General features: G+C 42.9%; 1 protein-coding gene across 2 annotated transcripts in view; it reads right to left on the reverse strand.

Annotated features, from left to right (window-relative positions):
- Window positions 1–22,283, reverse strand: part of GCM1 (glial cells missing transcription factor 1) — a 36,572-nt gene that overhangs the window by 6,582 nt on the left and 7,707 nt on the right. Inside the window, exons 2-4 of one of the 2 annotated variants that reach the window (XM_073626671.1) lie at window positions 14,609–14,855; window positions 10,950–11,062; window positions 5,433–5,561 (exon numbers count right to left, since the gene is read on the reverse strand). In XM_073626671.1, the coding sequence (XP_073482772.1) occupies window positions 5,433–5,561; window positions 10,950–11,062; window positions 14,609–14,855 (489 nt within the window). Of the gene's footprint in view, window positions 1–5,432; window positions 5,562–10,949; window positions 11,066–14,608; window positions 14,856–22,283 lie in introns of both variants that reach the window. The other variant, XM_073626669.1, reaches the window with a different exon arrangement.

Consider the following 22,283-nt stretch of genomic DNA (forward strand, 5'->3'; position numbering starts at 1 on the left):
GTGTCAAATCTTTATTTAAAGTGACACTAAAAAATATCCTTAGGCTGGTCATACATTTTGCAATTTTCTTGTACAACTTTCCTTTGGATTTACCAAAACCTTATAATAGGAGGTCAAACCTAAACACTTTAAACAGTCAAGCCCTTGTAAGACTACAAAGCTGAAGGTCAATCTAAATGAAATTAAACAAGAAAATTGTATAATTCATGGCCAATTATTTGTAATTCTCCAAAATATAATCCATGCACGTTCTCTACTTAAAGAGAAAGTAACCTCTGTGGGAAAAAAAATGTTTTCCCCTTCTCTGCAAGGTAAAGGCATAATGTGCTAGTATGCATTGCATATGTGACACGTCCCCGCTGCAGGCTGCATCCATCTTTGCCCATCTTCCTTCCAGGGCCACAGACTCTGGCTGTGTGACTGGCTGGAGCCGCGTGATGCCATTCCTGCGCATGTGTGAGGGAGCCGCCAGTCACAGCACTTGCTCCTGAAGAAACGGCACGGGCGGCCATTCTTTCAGAGCGCATGCGCCGATGACACCATTGGCACAGTCAGGGCCGTCTTTAACGCAGGGCAAAAGGGGCAGCTGCCCTGGGCCCAGTCATTGTTGTGGGGCCCAAAGAAGCTGCCCCAGAGCCCATGCTGCCATACTCGCCAACTCTCAGGAATTTTAGTAAATCCTCAAAAATCAGGGCAGCGGTTAGCACAGCACATCGCGAATTAACACTGTACCAGTGTTAGGCATTGCTGCCCACTCTCCGCATGGACTGCAATCTCCGCCCCTGTACCTCTCCCTACCTCGTTCCCCCGGATGTTTTGCAGGCACTCGGGAACCAAAGGAACATCTGTGAGGCGGAGCCTCCTGGCTATAGATGTTTGAGTGGGCGGAATAGACTAGAACCCGTCCTATGAGATCGCACCCGCCAGGATGTGGGTGGTGCAATAGCGAACTGAGAAGTGGGAACCGAGTCTCAAGCTAGTGTGTCCAGACTGAGGTAAACTAATCTAGCAGCATATCTTGGATTAGCTTGCAGGCACCTCTATGCTAAATCTGCCGATCCACTGCAGCTTAGCATAGAAGTGCTGCAGTGCTGACAAATGGGTAGATGGGTTTTTTTCATGTAGCACTGGGAGAAATTGGGCTCATTAATGATTGCCACTGCTTCAGGTTTTTACTGCCCCTGGTGTATGCCCTCCTGATCCCCCTGTCATGTGCCCTCCCCTCCCCAGTCTTCCCTCCTGACTCCCCTGGCATGTGCCCTCCCAGCCCATGTTCTGTGCCCTCCCACTCTTCCTTTCTGACTCCCCTGGTGTGTGCCCTTCAAGCCCCTGTACTGTGCCCTCCTGACCCCTGCACTGTGCCCTCCCACTCTTCCCTCCTGACCCCCCTGGCATGTGCCCTCCCAGCCTCTGTACCATGCTCTCCTGACCCCTGCACTGTGCTCTTCCAGCCCCTGTACTGTGCCCTCCTGACCCCTGCACTATGCCCTCCCACCCCCCACTCTTCCCTCCTGACCCCCCTGGTGTGTGCTCTCTCAGCCCCTGTACTGTGCCCTCCTGCCCCCATATTGTGCCCTTTTGACCCCTACATTGTGCCCTCCCACCACCCCATACACTTCCCTCCTGACTCCCCTGGTATGTGCTCTCCCAGCCCCAGTAATGTGCCCCCCCTCCATGGACTTCTGTGGACATGTTTCTGGTGTGTAAGTTTGGTACCTATTTTTGTTGTTTTTTTTTGTGTCTGCTGACATGTTTTTGGTGGGTATGTATGCTACTTATTGTTTCTGCAGGCATATGTTGTAAATACAGTAAATGGATGATAAAAAGATAAAAATGAATTGAAAGCTGTAACTTTCATCCACCAATCAGTGAGCGGTAATATTGTGTAGTAACCATTAGCAATCAATCAGTGAGCAATAATGATGATGCACAGTAACCTATAGCAACCAATCAGCAGTAATGATGTGCAGTTACCTCTAGCAACCAGTGAGCGGTAATGATGTGCTTTAATCTAGAGAAACCAATCAGTGAGCAGTAATAATGTTCAGAAACCTCTAGCAACCAAATCAGTGAGCAGTAAGGATGTGCAGTAACCTCTAGCAACCAATCAGTGAGCCTGGACCAGTTTTTGGGATGTAAGGGTGGGGAGTGAAATTGCATGAGGGGGTCCCAAGAAAATGTTTGCCCAGGGTCCAATCAATAATAAAGACAGTCCTGGGCACAGTATACAGTAAATAACTCCTAAACGACGAACGTTTAGGATATATTTACAGTACCTTTAGGTAAGCCTTATTTATAGGCTTACCAATAGGTACAAATACTGCAGGGAGGTTTACAACCTCTTTTATGGCCCTCTAATCTGTTTTTCATGAATTTTTTTTACTGTTTTTCTGCCTCCTTGTAATGTCCTCCTTACGCTCCAAACCTCTCCTCACCCTCTCACTAATGTTTTTTTAACCACTTCAATACCGGGCACTTATTCCCCCTTCCTACCCAGGCCTATATTCAGCTTTCAGCGCTGTCACACTTTGAACGACAATTGCGCGGTCATGGAACACTACTCAAACCAAATTTTCATAATTTTGTTCACACAAATAGAGCTTTCCTTCGGTGCTATTTGATCACCTCTGGGTTTTTTATTTTTTGCTAAATAAATGAAAAATAACTGAAAAATGTGAAAAAACAAGTTTTTCTTTGTTTCTGTTATAAAATGTAGCAAATTAAAAATGTTTCTTCATGAATTTAGGCCAAAATTATACTGCTACATTTCTTTGGTGAAAATAAAGTCAGTGTATATTATTTAGTCTGTAGGAAAGTTATACAGTCCACAAACTATGGTATATATCTAAAAATTGATCATTCCTGATGTACTGATGGCCTATCTTATTTCTTGAGGCCCAAAAAATGTCTGGACAGTACAAATATCCCCCTTATGACCCCTCTTTGGAAAGTAGGCAGTCCAAGGTATTTATTAAGAGGCATGGCAAGTTTTTTGAAGATGTCATTTTTTGTCATAAGTTTTTGGAAAAGTATAAAATTAAAAATTATTATTATTTTTTTTTTACTTACTGTCATCAGTGCAGTCATCATATAATGGGTGTGGCAGTGAAACAAAAAAAAAAAATTCCTACTTACACTGGGACCATGATGAATGAATTTAGCCATGCTTCTATAGGGAGTCAGATTACAGCAAAAAAGAAAAAAGGGATTCGGACAGTGGCGGCTGGTGTTCAATATTTAACCCCCCCCAGCGGGAGACGGAAATGAAGCCTTAGATCACCAGCACCGCCAACCACCCATTCCCAGCCCCCCCCCCCCCCCCAGCAGGAGACACGGGGGACCCCCCCCCCCCCCGTGGGAGACAGACATGAAGGCGGCACTCACCAGCACCACCAACACCCCCCCTTCCCTGGTGGGAGACGGATGGACAGACAGGAAGGCGGAGGGCCTCCTTACCTTAGGAGGCAGATGATGAGTCCACCAGATGACACTGTGATCTCCCCTCCTCCTCCCTCCACTGTCTGAGCCAGAGTGCTGGATGTGGCTGCCGCCCATGGAGACCTCACATTCCTTCCCCTCCCAGCCGACCAGGAAGTGGGTTCTGAGACTCCCTGGCCAATCGAGTCTCAGGACCCACGGCCGCTTCCTGATTGTTTGGGAGGAGAATCAGGAAAACAATAGCAAATATTAATTCACTATTGTCACACAAGTGGGTGGGCTCATCCTTTTTTTGAAGCCAATTAGAGCCTCGGGCTCTAATCATGTGCTTCAAAAAAAAAAAAACCACCGGAATCCATGCATCCCACGCCCTGCATGTAGATTAGGGGCCGGGCGCATGGATTAGGGGGGGGCCGCCACTGGATTTGGAGGAGACTGAGAGCAATAGAAGGGACTTTTTCGAGTTAAGAATACATACTTGAATAGAATTTTATTTTTTTAAACCTTTATAAAAAAAGTGTGCAAAAATATAGTGCAGGAAAGCTTTCTTTTATATGTGCCAGTTCTAAATGCATCAGGACAGGCGAATGGTGATCACAACACCTAAAATAATTCAACCAGCGAATCGCAATATACACACCCACTTCGGTAGTATGTTTGCACAATTAAACATGGGTAGCAAAAGGTGAATGCTCCACTGACCAAGGGTTTCAACAGGAAACCTTGCAGCATTTGTCTTTTGCTCTATGTTTTTTTTTTTTTTTTTAATAGAGTAATATAAGCTACATTTTACTGTATATTGTAGAATGAACCATTTGCAATCATGACAACTACACTAATGCCCTGTACACACGGTCGGACTTTCCGACGGAAAATGTGCGATGGAAGCTTGTTGTCGGAAATTCCGACCGTATGTAGGCTCCATCGGACTTTTTCCATCGGAATTTCCGACATACAAAGTTTGAGAGCTGGATCTAAAATTTTCCTACAACAAAATCCGTTTGCGTAAATTCCGATCGTGTGTACACAATTCCGACGCATAAAGTGCCATGCATGCTCAGAATCAAGCAGAAGAGCAGCACTGGCTGTTGAACTTAATTTTTCTTGGCTCATCGTACGTGTTGTACGTCACCGCGTTTTTGACGTTCGGAATTTCCAACCAACTTTATGTGACCATGTGTATGCGCGGCAAGTTTGAGCCAACATCCGTCGGAAAAAATCGGATGGATTTTGTTGTCGGAATGTCCGATCGTGTGTACAGAACATTACAGAAGCTGCCTGCATTTCCTACCTCCCTAGGTGTAAAGCAAGTATAGAGACCTTTAAAACCAGACACCAGTGGGTCCTCTTTTATTTTATTGAAAGCATTAAAGTGGTTGTAAACCTCAGAAATGAAATATGAACAAAGCATATCCTTCTATAGTGTTTACTTGTCTCAATTAAGAACACTAAGTGTCATTTCTGTCTGCTGCTTCATTCCTCTGCTATTAACATGAATCTCTTCTCACAAGTTTTCCTGACACCAAGAGAAAAAAGGTGACAGGAGGAATCTCCAGCTGATTGACAGCTTCAGCTCTCTTCCAGGAAGCTGTGTGAAGGGGGTGTGTCTCTTCCCTCCAACCAGGACTCAGAGCTCTCCTCACTAAGCTCTGCAGAGTGTTATATCAGCTCTTCACCCCATTTTTTTCTACTGCTCAGACAAGCTTTATAAATTCTAGACTTTGAACGGATGTAGAGAAGACTGTAAATAAACAGGTACAGCTTTTATAGGAGCATTTATTTTTATCTCTGTGTATCACCTGAGGCTAGTCACTTCACTGGGTATATGTAAGTGGAAAGATTATTTATGCAGTCACCTATAGCAGGCAATCAAATTTCAGCTTACTTCAGATAAGTCACTTAATAAATGATTGCTGATTGGTTTCAGTGGGTTACGGAACTTTACATATGTTGTGATTTGTACTTTTTTAAGCGACTTGTAATTCACACAGTACCTTAGAATTCTTGTTGCGTCTATATTTTGCAGAGGTGGATTTGATTGATATGCGCCTCTTATTCATTGACTTTCTGCTGTCTGATTCTAGCTTTGTTTCTGGTCTTGGGTGGTCATGCCCTCCCTTTGTCTTAAAAACAAAGAAAAATATGAGTGTAAAAATAAAGCAAAACATATAAAAACCATAATGATAAGCTTTATTACTAAGCTGGATCAGTTTTAAATGCTGGTATCTTAGACTGTGAGTATTCGGTGTCATTGCTCCCGGAGTGGGGTAGGTAAAGATGCTGCAGAACTGGTTCAGTTAGCCTTGGGGATCGATTTAAAAGAAATCTACAGTCACAAAATACACTTTTATTTTATAATGTCAGCATTATAATAGCAATACAAACAACATTTATATTCAACAATTTAATATTAGCTTACTTCCTGGATTCCTTGCACGCTTCTTCTCTGCTGTGTACTTTCCATTTCTAAAGACTACATACTTAAAGTATAAGTAAAGGTAAAAACGTTTTTTTTTTCAGTTTTGGATGGAGTGGAGAGGGATTAGAACCCCTGTCAGTTTTTATTGCTGTCTGTGCCCCTGTTAAGGAGATACGACCTCTCTGTTTGTCCTGCTTACCATTATCATTGAAGGTGAAAGTAAAAGAAAGTCCCAAATTTTGGGGTTGTCCCCAGAAAAGTAATAGAAACTAAATATTTTTCAATGGGGACACTAGTTCTGGTGAGCAAGGGGTCCCCAAGGAATTTTGCAGGGATTTTCTCTTACTTCCTGTTTGGATATGGTACAGGAAATCTCTGCAGTGGGACACATATGGCAAAAAATAAACTGACAGAGGTTATAACCCTCCATTACTTTATCCAAAATGAAAAAAAAAAAAAGGTTTTGCCCATAGTTCTACTTTAATTGCATGGTACCATGCTGCTTGCAAGCAGTGATTCCTGTGCCTCCTGGCACTCCTTCTCTCAGCACCTCTGAGAGTTCAGAAGGCAGACTCTGTGAAATGTGTGACACGGCACTTCCTACTCACAGGGCATTGTGAATATGTGACACAGAAATCAAGGAAGTAAATGTGTGGGGATCTTCACAAAGTTACAAACGTCAAGATCAATCAAATTATTAGGAGTAGGATGATTGCAATACGACATAGAAATGAATATGTGGTTCTACACTCTGAAGATAGGTACACTCTGATGTTTAGGTTAGGTTAGTTTAGCATTATGATTAGGGGATAGATATATTGTCTAACTGCCGGTGTTAATGTCAGGGTTAGAGTTTAGGAGTTTAAACGCTTGCCCTCCAGAAGGCTTTACCCCCTTCTTGACCAGACCATTTTTTTCTATTCAGTACTGTGCTACTTTAACTGGCAATTGCGCAGTCATGCAACACTACCCAAATTAAATTTATATATTTTTTCACATAAATAGAGCTTTCTTTTGGTAGTATTTGATCACCACTGGGTTTTTATTTTTTTTTATTATATAATTGAAAAAAGACCAGAAATTTTGAAGAAAAAACTTCTACTTTCTGTTATAAAAAAAAAAATCAAAGAAATCTAATTTCTTCATAAATTTAGACCAAAATGTATTCTGCTACATGTCTTTGGTAAAAAAAAAAAAAAATGGCAATAGATGTATAATAACTGGTTTATGCAAAAGTTGTAGCATCTAAAAACGATGGTATATACAGTACACTGGTATTTACGCAGCTATAGAGACTATACTGTAAGGGCGGTGATTAGCGACCTATAGTGCGACTGTGATAAGGTGGCAGGCAATATGGTGCTAACAGACACTATCTGGGAGGATCAATAACTGACAGTGACGTCGTTAGTGACACTAATACAGTGATCAGTGATAACTGTACACTGACACTATTAATGACACTGGCTGGGAAGGGGTTAACATCTAGGGGCAATCATGGGGTTAAAGGTGTGCCTAATAATGTGTAACGTGTGTATTATGTACTGCACTTACTTTCTGATCTGGCTGTTTTTTCTTCCTGCTTTGCAGGGAGAAGAAATAGCCGGATTGCTGTTCCTATGCACACAGAGTTCTGCGTTTTTGTAAACACAGAACTCTGTCTGTGATTGGACACAGTTGATTAGCTGATTTAAGCCCAAATCATTGGCTGAAATCTGCTGGCAAACTTGTGCTGTGTCCAATCTCGGAAACCCAGAAGACAAGCGGCGACATACAGGTACATTGTCCGGCTTGCCTGTGCCGCTAAAGTGTATGTATGTATAACCAAACATATTTAAAGTTTTGGTTACATCAGGGAAGGGTTTTATTTTTCGCTGTCTTTGTCCCAGAGTCACGAAGACAGGAAGTAAGAGGAATTCTTCTATTTCCCATTAGAAGATTTCTTTCGCACCTCTTGTTCTGGGGACAACTCTAAACTTTTGGATTTGCTCTCACTTTTTCTCTTGGTGACAATGGTAAACATGAGAAAAGGGTGACGAATCTTCCCAATGGGGACACAGACAGCAGTAGAAACATGACAGCTTGACTAACTCTTCCCCAATCTATCCAAAACTGAAAAGGTTTTTCCTAGAGATATGCCTTAAGTAGCAAGTTATATTCAAGAGGGGTGTTAAATGTTTAAAGCGTTTTAGGGGTACATTAACTATAATGGTCCAGGCTAGGTTTTATAGGGTGTTTGAGAATTAGAGCTTAACTTTGGGTAATGAAAATACAAAAACCACCAGATCTAAAAAATTGTAAAAATTGATAGATACATGAGGTGTTAGTATAACCTGGTTAAAAAATGTTTACCATTAGGCATACCTCCCAACTTTCTGAGATGGGAATGAGGGACACCTATTAGCAAAAGTATGCAGGCATAGGACACACCTCCTGCCACGCCCCCCATAAAAGGAGAATTGTACTAAAGAGAATGATTGGCTAAACCAAGGATCCCCAAACTACGGCCCTCCAGCTGTTGAGGAACTTCACATCCCATGAGGCATTGTAAAACTCTGACATTCACAGACATGACTAGGCATGATGGGAATTGTAGTTCCTGAACAACTGGAGGGCCATAGCTTGAAGACTCCTTGGCTAAACCCACAAGTGATTTTTTACCACTACTATTCCTTTATATTGGCTTTTGAAATTTACAAATGCAGCAATGTAAAACCCAAATGAAAAGTTTAGCACTCTGAAACACTTTTTGATAGATGAATAGTGCATTTTATATACAACTATATAGATCAGACCAGAATGAGGGACAAATGAGGAGGAATGAGGGACAGAGGGACATTCTTCAGAATGAGGGACAGTCCCTCCAAATCAGGGACAGTTGGCAGCTGAGGGAGGCAGTCCTGAAATACAGTAAATTATGTTTGTTTTCTTTACATTTTCTTCATTGTCTGGCCAGATTGGACACTTGATAAGAGGTAGGGTTAGAGGCTGTGTGGAGGATACTCCAAGCTCCTGGTAGACCAAGTAACATGTAACAGTTTTCCTTTTCTTTGCAGATTGTTGCAGAGAAAGTGGAAATAGTGGCATGTCAATGCAATCAAGTATTGTTAATGAGAAAAAGGGTGGATAAAATAACACATTATTCCTGTAAGTTTATACAGCCCAGGCTATTCCTGTAATGTAGGTCCATTACACTTAATAGACCTGTAAGATATTCTGCCCAAATCATTATATCAAAATATTGTAATTGCAATACATTTTAACAGTGTTTATTTGCATTGTTAATATCAGAATTATTAAAGTCATACTAAACTCTCTTTTTTTCAGCAGCTGATTTATTCACCAAGTATACTGCTTGTTTATCTTTTAGTTTTTGCCCATGTTCCAGTTTCAACTGGTGCCTTGATCTCTGCCCCAGGTTTCCTGTTTTAATGTGGCACCTTTCTCTTGTAGTTCCTATAGAGTAGGGATATGCAATTAGCGAACCTCCAGCTGTTGCAAAACTACAAGTCCCATCATGCCTCTGCCTCTGGGTGTCATGCTTGTGGCTGTCAGAGTCTTGCTGTGCCTCATGGGACTTGTAGTTCTGCAACAGCTGGAGGTCCGCTAATTCCATATCCCTGCTATAGAGTTACCCTTGCATGCAGGGTCTAGTGTTGTTTCTCCCTACACTGTGTGCATCAATAGAAACACGCAGCCCCATAGCCTAAGATGGCAAGGCACTCATCTGCTCCTCCCTCATCTCTTCCCCACATTAATGGCATAGCTCCCAACTTTCCCTGATTTTAAGTGACTGTCCCTTTTTTGGAACAAAGTCCCTCTGTCCCTCTTTCCTCCGCATTTGTCCTTCATTTTGGTCTGATCTGTTTAGTTGTATATAAAATGCACTATTTTTCTATCAAAAAGTGTTTCCCAGTGCTAAACCTTTCACCCAGTTTCTAAATTGCTGCATTTGTAAACTCCAAAACCAAATACAAAGGAATAGTAGTGCTAAAAAAAAACACTTGTGGATTTAACCAATCATTTTTTTTGTACAATTCTCCTTTAAGGGGGGCATGGCGGGGGGGTGTCCTATGCCTGCATACTTTTGCTAAGAGGTGTCTCTCATTCCCATCTATAAAAAGTTGGGAGGTATGTCTAAAGGACTGACCAGTGACTGCAGTATCCACTGTTAACTCTTTCCTGTGAAGACCAGAAGTTAAGGGAAGCAACACAGAGAGAGCAGGAGCAGCACTGAAAGTTGTATACTGCAAGTGCTCGTCACTTTACCCATTTAAAGTGACTCAGTCACCAATGGTCACTTGTATATAAATACATACCTGTAATAAAACATGCTCTATACTTACATTTCCAGCAGCCTGTCTCTGGAAATGTTGCTTCTTCAGTGAGTGATGGATGCTGCATGTATTTTACATTTTCAAGTATATGGAATACCTGCTCCCCCACCGCACATTATGGTTTCTCCCACTGACCTGTTATGTCACAACAACACTTATGAGCTGACAGGAGGAACCATTATGCGCAATGGGGGAACCAGGTATTGTGCTCATGCAGCCAGTCAAATACCTGTGGCGAATAGCAATCACCAAAGCAGCAGCATTTCAAAAAATGGGCTGCTGGAAAGTATAGTATAGAGCCTCTTTGCAGGTCACCAAAAAAGAGGCAGCATTTACTTCCTCTTTAAATAAGCCTTACACGAAACCTAGTTTTGAGGTGGTGTCTGAATTGATTATCATGCCCCGTACACACGGTCGGAATTTCCGTCAAAAAAAGTGTGATGGGAGCTTTTGGTCGGATATTCCGACTGTGTGTATGCTCCATCCAACTTTTTCTGTCCGAATTTCTGCCAGCAAAAGATTGAGAGCTGGTTCTCTATTTTTCCGACGGTGACCGTGTGTAGGCAGGCCAAGCTTGAGCGGAATTCCGTCGGAAAAACCATCCAAGATTTTTCCAACGTAAATTCCACTCGTGTGTACGGGGCATTATAGTTTTACCCTGCACAACACCCAATTTAAAATTAGCCGATATATATTTTCTAGCATGGGTTTGCCATTTCCAACACTTATGAATCTTATTTTCTGCTGTCACATACCTGAAAATATATAAATTGTCCTTCATGCCTCCAGAAGTTGGTCACAGGAAATCCACCATGGCCACGACAAGACACGTGTTTCAATGGCCCTTTGCAATTTGGACATGGTTTATCTACTGAAAAAAAGCACAGGTGACATTTTTCTGCATTCACTTATACAGTATTTTCAACCAGATACAGTGCCTTGAAAAAGTATTCATACCCCTTAAAATTTTCCATATTTTGTCATATTACAACCAAAAAGTTAAATGTATTTTATTGGGATTTTATGTGATAGACCAACACAAAGTGACACATAATTGTGAAGTGAAAGGAAAATGATAAATGGTTTTCAAAATGGTTTACAAATAAATATCTGAAAAGTGTATTTGTTTTCAGCTGCCTTTCGACCCCTTTCTCACTGGGGCGCTTTTCAGGCGTTTTTGGGGCTCTCAAGCCACCCCAGTGTGAAAGCCCGAGGGGCGGTGCGCTGGCAGGACAGGAAAAAAAATCCTGGAAGCAGCATCTTTGGGGCGGTGCGGGAGCGGTGTATACAGTGCTCCTCCACTGCCCCTGCCATTGAAATCAATGGGCAGCACTGCCCAAGCACCTGCAAATCAATTCGGCAGTGGCTTTTTGCGTGCGCTTTTAACCCTTTATTGGCCCTTTTGTTAAACGCGCCGCTATAACAGTGGTAATGCGCCGCTAAATCTAGCGGCGTTTTACCACTACCGCCTCCCCACCGGCCCAGTGTGAAAGTAGCCTTAGCCCTTTCACACTGGGGCGGTTTGCAGGCACTATTGCCCTAATAATAGCGCCTGCAAACCGACCCGAAAGTGCTGCTGCTTTGTCTCCAGTGTGAAAGCCCCGAGGGCTTTCACACTGGAGCGGTGCACTGGAAGGATGGGAAAAAAGTCCTGCCAGCAGCATCTTTTGGAGCGGGGAAGGAGCGGTGTATACACTGCTCCTTCCCCTCTCCTACCCATTGAAATCAATGGGACAGCGCGGCTATACCGCCGGCAAAGCGTCTCTGCTAACAATGGCGGCGCTTTACAGCCGACGCCACCCCCGCCCCAGTGTGAAAGGGGCCTTACTCTGATACCCCTAACTAAAATCTAGTGGAACCAATTGCTTTCAGAAGTCACCTAATTAGTAAATAGAGTCCACCTGTGTGTAATTTATTCTCAGTATAAATACAGCTGTTCTGTGAAGGCCTCAGAGGTTTGTTAGAGAACCTTAGTAAACAAACAGTATCATGGAGGCCAAGGAACACACCAGACAGGTCAGGGATAAAGTTGTGGAGAAGTTTAAAGCAGGGTTAGGTTATAAAAAAATATCCCAAGCTTTGAACATCTCACGGAGCACTGTTCAATCCATCATCTGAAAATGAGCAGTATGTATTTACTAACTAACAATACTAACTAGCATGACATCATCTTTCACATTAGTCAAAAAAATTGGGCTAAGTTTAGTGTTTTTTTTTTAATACAAAAAAGTGTATTTTTTTCCTAAAAAATTGCGTTTGAAAGACCGCTGCGCTGTGACATAAAATATTGCAACAATTGCCATTTTGTTCTCTGGGGTCCCTGCTAAACAATATATATAATGTTTGAGGGTTCTAAGTAATTTTCTAGCAAAAAATCCTGCTTTAAAAACTTGTAAACAAAGTTCCAGAAAAGGCCTGGTCAGCTAGTTTAACAACCAGCAGCTTTAAATTGATTGTAAACGGCCTTGTAGAACAACCCATTCAGTTTAAAATAGAAATGAAAGGTAAAACACACTTGTGTATAGATATAAAAAAAAAAAGTTTTATACCTTTTTTCCCTTTTTATGTAAGACCCCTTTCAAACTGAGGCGCTTTTCAGGCGTTTTAATGCTAAAAATAGTGCCTGTAAAGCTCCTGAGAAGCGCCTCTCATGCTTCCCCAGTGTGAAAGCCCGACTGCTTTCACACTAGACGGTACGCTTCCGAGACTGGAAAAAAAGTCCTGCAAGCAGCATCTTTGGGGCTGCCCATTTAAATGAATGGGCAGTGCTGCAGAGATACACTATATTACCAAAAGTTTTGGGACGCTCACCTTTACACGCACATGAACCTTAATGGCATCCCAGCTTTAACTTTTTTGGGAAAGCTGTCCACAAGGTTTAGGCGTATGTCTATGGGAATGTTTGACCATTCTTCCAGAAGAGCATTTGTGGGGTCAGGCACTGATGTGGACGAGAAGTCCTGGCTCGCTGTCTCCACTCTAAAAAATCCCATTCTATTGAGTTGAGGTCAGGACTCTGTGCAATCTAGTTTCTCCACCCCAAAATTGCACATCCATGTCTTTATGGACCTTGTTTGTGCACTGGTGCACAGTCATGTTGGAACAGAAAGGGGCCATCCCCAAACTGTTCCCACAAAGTTGGGGGCATTAAATTGTCCAAAATGTCTTGGTATGCTGATGCCTTAAGAATTTCCTTCACTGGAACTAAGGGGCCAAACCCAACCCCTAAAAAACAACCCCACACCATAATCCCCCCTCCACCAAATGATTTGGAGTGCACAGTGAACAAAGCAAGTTCCATAAAGACATGGATGAGTGAGTTTGGGGTGAAGGAACCTGACTGGCCTGCACAGAGTCCTGACCTCAACCCGATAGAACACCTTTGGGATGAATTAGAGCGGAGACTGCGAGCCAGGGCTTCTAGTCCAATATCAGTGCCTGACCTCACAAATGCGCTTCTGGAAGAATGGTCATACATTCCCATAGACACACTCCTAAACCTTGTGGACAGCCTTCCCAGAAGCGTTGAAGCTGTTATAGCTGCAAAGGGTGGGCCAACTCAATATTGAACCCTATGGACTAAGGCTGGGATGCCATTAAAGTTCATATGTGTGTAAAGGCAGGTGTCCCAATACTTTTGGTAATATAGTGTATCTTCACACCTGTCATTCTTATAGGGCGTACACACGGTCGGACTTTGTTCGGACATTCCGACAACAAAATCCTAGGAATTTTTCCGACGGATGTTGGCTCAAACTTGTCTTGCATACACACGGTCACACAAAGTTGTTGGAAAATCCGATCGTTTTAAACGCGGTGACGTAAAACATGTACGTCGGAACTATAAACGGGGCAGTGGCCAATAGCTTTCATCTCTTTATTTATTCTGAGCATGCGTGGCACTTTGTCCGTCGGATTTGTGTACACACGATCGGAATTTCCGACAACGGATTTTGTTGTCGGAAAATTTTATCTCCTGCTCCCCAACTTTGTGTGTCGGAAAATCCGATGGAAAATGTCCGATGGAGCCCACACACGGTCGGAATTTCCGACAACACGCTCCGATCGGACATTTTCCATCGGAAAATCCGACCGTGTGTACGGGGCATAAGAGAGACATATGGCTGACCAGCTCCAAATGGTTTACATGCTCAGTGTCAGTGCCCCTCATGTATAATAATTAAAGCAGGCAGTAGTAATAAATCATTCTTTTTATATCATTATGTTTAGTGTAGGCCAGAAAATGAAGCAAACAACTGAGCATTTAACTTAACATAATACCCAATGAACTGTGCTTAAATAAACCTATTATGTCAGCGCTCACTTTGCAAATCTGCATTTCTGTAATTCAAAAGAACTTTTCCCAACATAATGACATCATAAAACCATTAAAAGCGTAAACATATTCACCTACTTTGCTGTTTCTGCCGTGCTTTGTCACAAATGGCAGGTCTCAGGTGTACCTTTTTGCCTCCTGGAGTTGTGCAGTCTTTGCTGCAGACAAGGACACCAAGGCAAGACTTCTTCAAAATGCGAGAATTATGATTGTTGGTATTACGCATAGCCCAGCCACTCAGGTGTCTCTGTGCATGTTTATCCGAAGAGCTGTAGATGTGTCTTACATCAGGCCACTCCTGGAACCAGTCAGTTTTCTCCAAGTCCTGGAAAAGGGACAGTTATTACTGTCACTGTAACCTATAATTATATTTTTCCATAAGTCTTCAGTATGTCACTTAATATTGACTGTGGTGTAAATTGTATTAGTACAGTAATATATAACTATAACAGTTGGTAAAACCTCATACATACTGCCTGTGTTGGATGTGAACTCTTGTGCCTAGGCATGGTATGTTAAGTGCTGTTGCTGGTTGCATTTATAGGTTAAAGTGGAGTTCCACCCACTTTTACAACTCTTCAGCATCCCTCACTAAATTGTGCACTGCAAACGAATTGGATATTTTTTTTCCCAGCACCTACTGTATATCTGCTGTATTCATTTTTCACTTCCTCCTCCCTGGCCGTGGCCCATCGCATCATTTCCTGTTTGCAATGCCTTCTGGGAAGGGGCGGCAACTTCCTCTGACACTGCCGTTGCTATGGAAACCTGACCTGAAACCTATTACACTCCTTGTGCTGCACTGAGCATGTGCGAGATCTGCAAGGATAGGATCCAGGAAGAAATACAGTCTGGCTTCAGATGCCCACACTTAAGATGGCCACGGCCTGCTGTAAGTTTATAAAATAACAAACTACTGCTATAAACTAACAAAACAGACCTTAGTTTACAGACTAACTTTACTAGAATACATTAAGCTTGTGTATTATATGGGTATTTTTATTTAAAAAGTATAATTTCGGCCGGAACACCACTTTAATGTCAGCTGTCATTGCAGCTGTCAATACCCACTGCTGCAGGACATCTCTAAATGTGCATTATGTGTGCATGCTAATACTTCTGCAGACAATTCGAAAATTTCAGCATACAGCATCTGACACATTAAAAGCATATATTTGTGTTTATATGCATTTATAATTTTCGTGGCCGGAAATTTTTTTTTCTTTCCGGGAATTTTCTTTTCTTGTGCTCATGCGCATTTCTTTTTCGATCATATTTCTCACATGATTCTCCCATCATTAATTAGAAAATTGGTAGTTTTTCAAAATATGTCCAACATACCCAATCACTCCAAATTCAATGGCCACACGAAAATCGCCCGTTGCTGCGGCCCACTAATAATGTGAAATTCAAACGAAAATTCTTAGATAACATTTTCGAAAGAAATTTATTTTTGAAATTCGACCCATGTATGACCGGCCTTACACCTCTCCTTGTGCACATACTAATGTCATTTCAAAAGTTTTTAAAGCGGTTGTATACCCGCGGTGCATACTAGCTCATTATGTAATACTTACCTTAGAACGAGGTCCCCGTATCGCAGGCCAGTCCACACTCAGGGAGCTGACATTTTGCCCTTGGTGTATCTTCCGGGTTCGCGGCTCCGGCGCTGTGAGTGGCCGGAGCCGCGATGACGTCACTCCCACGCATGAGTGTGGGATACTTGTTCCCGGCAAGTATGGCAGCGTCTGCCGAACCTTCAGCCGGGTATTTACAGCGCATGCGCCGCTGATGTCAGCGGTTGCATGCAAAGTGAATATCTTCTAAACCGTACAGGTTTAGGAGATATTAATTTTACCTACAGGTAAGCCTTATTATAGGCTTACCTGTAGGTAAAAATTAAAAAAATGGGTATACAACTACTTTAAAGCAGAGTTCTGCTTAAAAAAAAAAAAATAAAAAAAGTCATCAGCTACAGATACTTCAGCTGCTGACTTTTAATAATTGGACACTTGCCTGTCCCAGGCTCCAGCGATGCGCGCGCACGAAGCCCCAATCGTCTCCCCCTCCTCTCTGTGGCGCCGGCATTGTAACTGTGGGCGCCCGACTGTGGCTTCACAGCCGGGCATCCACTGCGCATGTGTGAGCCGCTCTACAACTGGCTAGGCAATCATCTGGGACCTGTGACGTGTCCCAGATGATTGCCAATAGGGAGGCGGGAGAGGTGATCTCCATTCCGGTGCCGCTGTGCACAGGGAGGAAGTGGGAGCTGGGACCCTCTGAAAAGAGGGTCCCAGCTCCCCCCCCAAAAAAGTGACATGCCAAATGTAGCATGTCAGGGGGTCACCTCCCTTAAAGCGGAAGTTTCATTTTTGGGTGGAACTCCACTTTAACCTCCTTAGCGGTATTCCCGAGTGTGGCTTGGGGTGAATTTTCACTACCAAAATCAGTAACCCCAAGCTACACTCAGGTTCGCATGGCAGGATCCAGGCAAAGTTACTTACCTTGTCCCCTGGATCCTGCGATGTCTCCCCGCTGTGTGTGCGAGCTGTCCTCCGCCGGATCTATTACAGAGCCGAGCTCCGTTCTCTGCGAGCGTTGCGACGCATGGGGATGGAGAACGGCGCCAAATTCAAAAAGTTGAAAACACACAATACATACAGTACACTGTAATCCTACAGATTACATTACTGTATCACATTATTTCACATCCCTTTTGTCCCTAGTGGTCTGTCTAGTGTCCTGCATGCAGTTTTATATAATATATACTGTTCTTTCTGCCTGGAAACTGGAAATTGTCCATAGCAACCAAAACCGTCCATTTACATCAAAAGTGGTTTTAGACCAGCTAGAAAACAGCGATATTAAATTAGAATCACTCGCAGAATTGAGCGATAGTGATTTGTGGGGAGATCCGTCATCAAACACTGAAAAGTAATGACAGGCTTACAATATAAAACGCCAAATTTCCATGCAAGTCATTGTACTGCTTTGAGCATCAAAAATCTGACATAATTATACCGCCAGGGAGGTTAATATATTTTTAAATTTAATGCTCTTATTAATGTCTGGTGATCCTGCCACGAGGTAATAAATCTCTGTATTTGTATTCCAACTTTCTCTGGTGTTGTCACGCTGTCACACAGGCTTCTAATGGAGACTACAAGTGGCCATTTCAACACACATTAAACAGGCATAGTCCACTGTTGTCACTATTGGGAAAACCGTCTTGAGAAATGCCCTGCTGCCGATGCAATGCATGTAGACAGGAAGTGACTTTAACGAAGCTGCAAAAAATTAGCAATACTGAGATGCAACACAGGCAACATAGGCAAAAGGCATTAGTCTATAATACACAGTGGTTTCACAACCTAAATCACCATTCAGGTTTTACATCCACCTTAAAGCAGAATTAAACCCATCAATTTAACATTTTCAAAAAACAGTTACATTCCTGGCAGATGCCATGAATATAACTGTCACATTGGTTGTGCTCTCAACCAAACTGTCAAACCATCCAATGGCTGGTGTCATAACTGATCACATGTGCAGCATCATGGCAGTTGAAGATCAAACAGAGGCCAAGATGGCAGCTTCCTTGTCTGAAAACAAAGAAGGGTTTACTTCCACTTTAAGCATGGCCGGACCATACCAAAATCAGCACTAAAAAAAATGCACTGATCACTGTATAAATGGCACTGGCAGGGAAGGGGTTAACACTAGGGTTGATCAAAGGGTTAAGTGTTCCCTAGGAAGGTGCTTTCTAACTGTCAGGAGGAAGGACTGACTGGGAGTAGAGAGAGATCGTTGTTCCTGATCACTAGGAACAGTTGATCCCTCTCTCCTCCCCTGTCAGAACGGGCATCCACCTTGTTTATATGTGTGGTCTTAAATTGGTTAAAGTGGTTGTAAAGTCAGAAGGTTTTACATTAAGATAAAAAGCCCTCTGTGTGCAGCAGCCACCCCAGCACTCCCTAATACCTACCTGAGCCCTATCTCTCTCCAACTATGTCCATGAGTGCCTCAGATGTCTGGAACACTCCTCATGATTGGCTGGGACACAGCAGTGGTACCATTGGATCCCACTGCTGTCAATCAAAGTCAGTTAGCCAATCGAGAGAGAGAGAGGGGGTGGGCCGAACTAGGGCTCTGTGTCCGAATGGACACAGGGAGCTGTGACTCAGCTCGGTTGCCCCCATAACAAGCTGCTTGCTGTGGGGGCACTCAACAGGAGGGAGGGGCCAAGAGAGCTGAAGAGGGACCCGAGAAGAGGAGGATTTGTGCTGCTCTGTGCAAATCCACTACAACAGAGCAGGTAAGTATAACATGTTTGTTATTTTTAGAGAAAAAAAATAGACTTTACAATCACTTTAATGTTGATAGTCTGGGCACAGGTGCATTTAATACATTTTTTTATAGAAAATGTAGTAGCTAATTAATTGGAATTAATTGCTTCTGAAATGTTCACAATTGAGCTTTGAATGCAGCTATGATTTGCCATTTAGCTATGTACCAACCTGATTTCTTTTCACATTTACTGTTTTTTTAAAAAGATTAAAGAAAGAATGGCAGCTAATATAATTTCCTTACTATAGTAGTGCTGATGCCTTTTTTAAATGTTTTTCACTTCTCACGCCAATAAAGAGAATGGGTCAACATTTACAGCATTTCCAATCTTAGCAAATTCTAGGCTGAACTCACAAGAACAGGTTTTCCAGGTAAAGTGTCTTTTTCCCATGCATTACACTAGAATAGACTGTCTCTGTCTTTTTCTGCTGCAATTGTATATGTTCTTTCCACCATAAAATAATAACCCCTATCTAAGCAGCACAAGCTAAAAGTACCCGTCTCCCTATGAATATTCTCTTCTGATGAACATTATCTATAGAGTAATGAATTGCCTTTGTAGTATTCATTTAATACAGCAGTCCCTAAACTAGTTACCTGGCCAGTTACATAGTTACATAGTCAGGTTAAAAAAAAGACACAAGTCTATCTAGTTCAACCAAAAAGATAAATAAATAAAAAATAATATCAAACAATCCCATATACCCAATCCTATATCCACAGTTGATTCAGAGGAAGTAGAAAAACCCCAGCAAAGCATGATTCAATTTGCTACAGCAGGGGAAAAAATTTCTTCCTGACCCCGGAGAGGCAATCGGATTTTCCCTGGAGCAACTTTACCTATAAATGTTAGTACCCAGTTAGATTGTGTGCATTTAGGAAAGAATCCAAGCTTTTCTTAAAGCAATCTACTGAGCTGGCCAGAACCACCTCTGGAGGGAGTCTATTCCACATTTTCACAACTCTTACTGTGAAGAAACCTTTCCGTATTTGGAGATTAAATCCCTTTTCCTCTAGACGTAAAGAGTGCCCCCTTGTCCTCTGTGTTGACCGTAAAGTGAATAACTCAACACCAAGTTCACTATATGGACCCCTTATATATTTGTACATGGTGACCATATCCCCCTTAATCTCCTCTTCTCAAGAGAGAATAAATTCAGTTCCTTTAATCTTTCCTCATAGCTGAACTCCTCCATGCCTCTTATCAGTTTGGTTGCCCTTCTCTGCACTTTCTCTAGTCTCCCGATATCCTTTTTGAGAACTGGTGCCCAAAACTGAACTGCATATTCCAGATGAGGTCTTGCTAATGATTTATTAACTACTACTAACAGTAGTAGTTAGCAGCAGTTAGTGCCGGTTCACACTAGGACGACTTGTCAGGTGACTTAGCCGCCTGACAAGTAGCATCCCGTTCTGTACAATGGAACCGTTCTAATCGGAACGACGCAAGTCGCTCCGACTTAGAAAAAGGTTCCTGTACTACTTTGGGGGCGACTTGAGGCGACTTGCATTGACTTCTATATAGAAGTCGTTTTGCAAGTCGCCGCTGCAGTCGTGTTCAAGTCGTCTGAGGCAGTCGCGCTGCAAGTCGTGCTGCCTCAGTGTGAACCGACTCTTACGGTCTACTGATTCCTGTAAACCCCCCCCTACAATGAGAAGGTCCTGCATGCAGAACTTTGCCACTGCACACCAGAGGGAGTCACTATGCAGACTGGCAGCAGGTGTCTGGAGCTGGAACACAAAGCATTCCAGCACCCAACTTTTATAGGCACTTTTAGGTGGAGTAATCTTCTACCCAATGATGTCTGTAAAGTTCTGGTCTTGATATCACAATAAAGATCAATGTGAGACTTGGAGCCTGCAGAGAGGCAAGAGACCAATAAACACCAATGCTGGGGGGCGGCGGGTTGCTGGGATCCTTTATTACTCCCACTGACAGCAAGTGTCTGAAGCTCGAACACAAAGCATTCTAGCACCCAACTTTTAGAGGCACTTTTAGGTGGAGTAATTTTCTGCCCAATGATGTCTGTAAAGTTCTGGTCTTGATATCACAATAAAGATTGATGTGGGACTTGGAGCCTGCACAGAGGTAAGAGACCAATAAACACCAATGCTGGGGGGGCTGGGATCTTTTATTATTCCCACTGACACCAAAGTTGGGGACCTTTTTGTACTCTGACCTGACACCAATGCCAGGGGTGCTTTTACTACTCCCACTGATACAAATGCTGGGAAACTTTTACTACTCCGACTTTACACCAATCCTATGGGTTTTTTTATTACTCCTACTGATACTGGTGCTAGAAGGTTTTTTAACAGATAAAGAAGGGTTTTTAAAACTCTGACCTGACACCAATGCTAGGGTGGGGCTTTACTACTTTACTACTATATTACTACTCCCACTTATACCTGTAACTAATGCTGTGGGTGAATTCTACTCCTCTCAATGACACCAAGGTGGGGGTGGAGCTTTTACTACTCCCACTAAGACCTGGGAGACTTTTTGCTACAGACACTGACACTAACCTTGGGGGGGAGCTTAACTACTCCCACACCAAAAGTGGGGGAGGAGCTTTTACTACTTCACCAATGCTAGGGGGCTTTTAATAATTCCACTGACACCATTAGAGGAAGGAGGGGGGTTTACTACTCCCACCAATGCTGATGGGGTTTTTATTACCCACTGTCACCAATGCTTGAGGGATTTTTACTGCTTCCACTGACAACAAAGCTGGAGAGGGGGAGCTTTACTACTCCCACTGAAAATTCTGGGAGTGCTTTTATTACACTTTTAGTATTCAGACGCAGTACATTTTACTTCCACCAAAACCTGGGCATTAACCACTTCCGGACTGCCGCACACCGATATACATCCCTAATTTGGGGACGGATATCGTTGTTATGGCAGCAGCTAGCTGCCATAACCCCGGTATCCCCGTGTTCGGCCGGCAGTCCGGTACAAGATAAAAGTGGTCTCTGCGGCGGATTCGCCGCGATATCACTTTTATCGGAAGTGGGAGAGGGGCCCCGATCCGGTGCCCTCCGCTGCTTACTGGAGCCGTCGTTACATTTTTTTTTTTAAAGTGTAAAAATAAAAAGTAAAAGGTAAAATAAATAATAAAAAAAAAAATTAAAGCGCGCCTGTCCCACGGAGCTCGCGTGCAGGAGCGAACGCATACATGAGTAGCGCCCGTATATGAAAACGGTGTTCAAACCACACATGTGAGGTATCGCCACGATCGGTAGAGCGAGAGCAATAATTCTAGCCCTAGACCTTCTCTGTAACATAAAACATGCAACACAGTAAAATTTTTTATAAGTCGCCTATGGAGATTTTTAAGGGTAAAAGATTGTCGCCATTCCACGAGCGGGCGCAATTTTGAAGCGTGACATGTTGGGTATTAAT

This window comes from Aquarana catesbeiana, linkage group LG04, assembly GCF_042186555.1.
Source record: "Aquarana catesbeiana isolate 2022-GZ linkage group LG04, ASM4218655v1, whole genome shotgun sequence".
In the NCBI taxonomy this organism is placed as follows: Eukaryota; Metazoa; Chordata; class Amphibia; order Anura; family Ranidae; genus Aquarana; species Aquarana catesbeiana.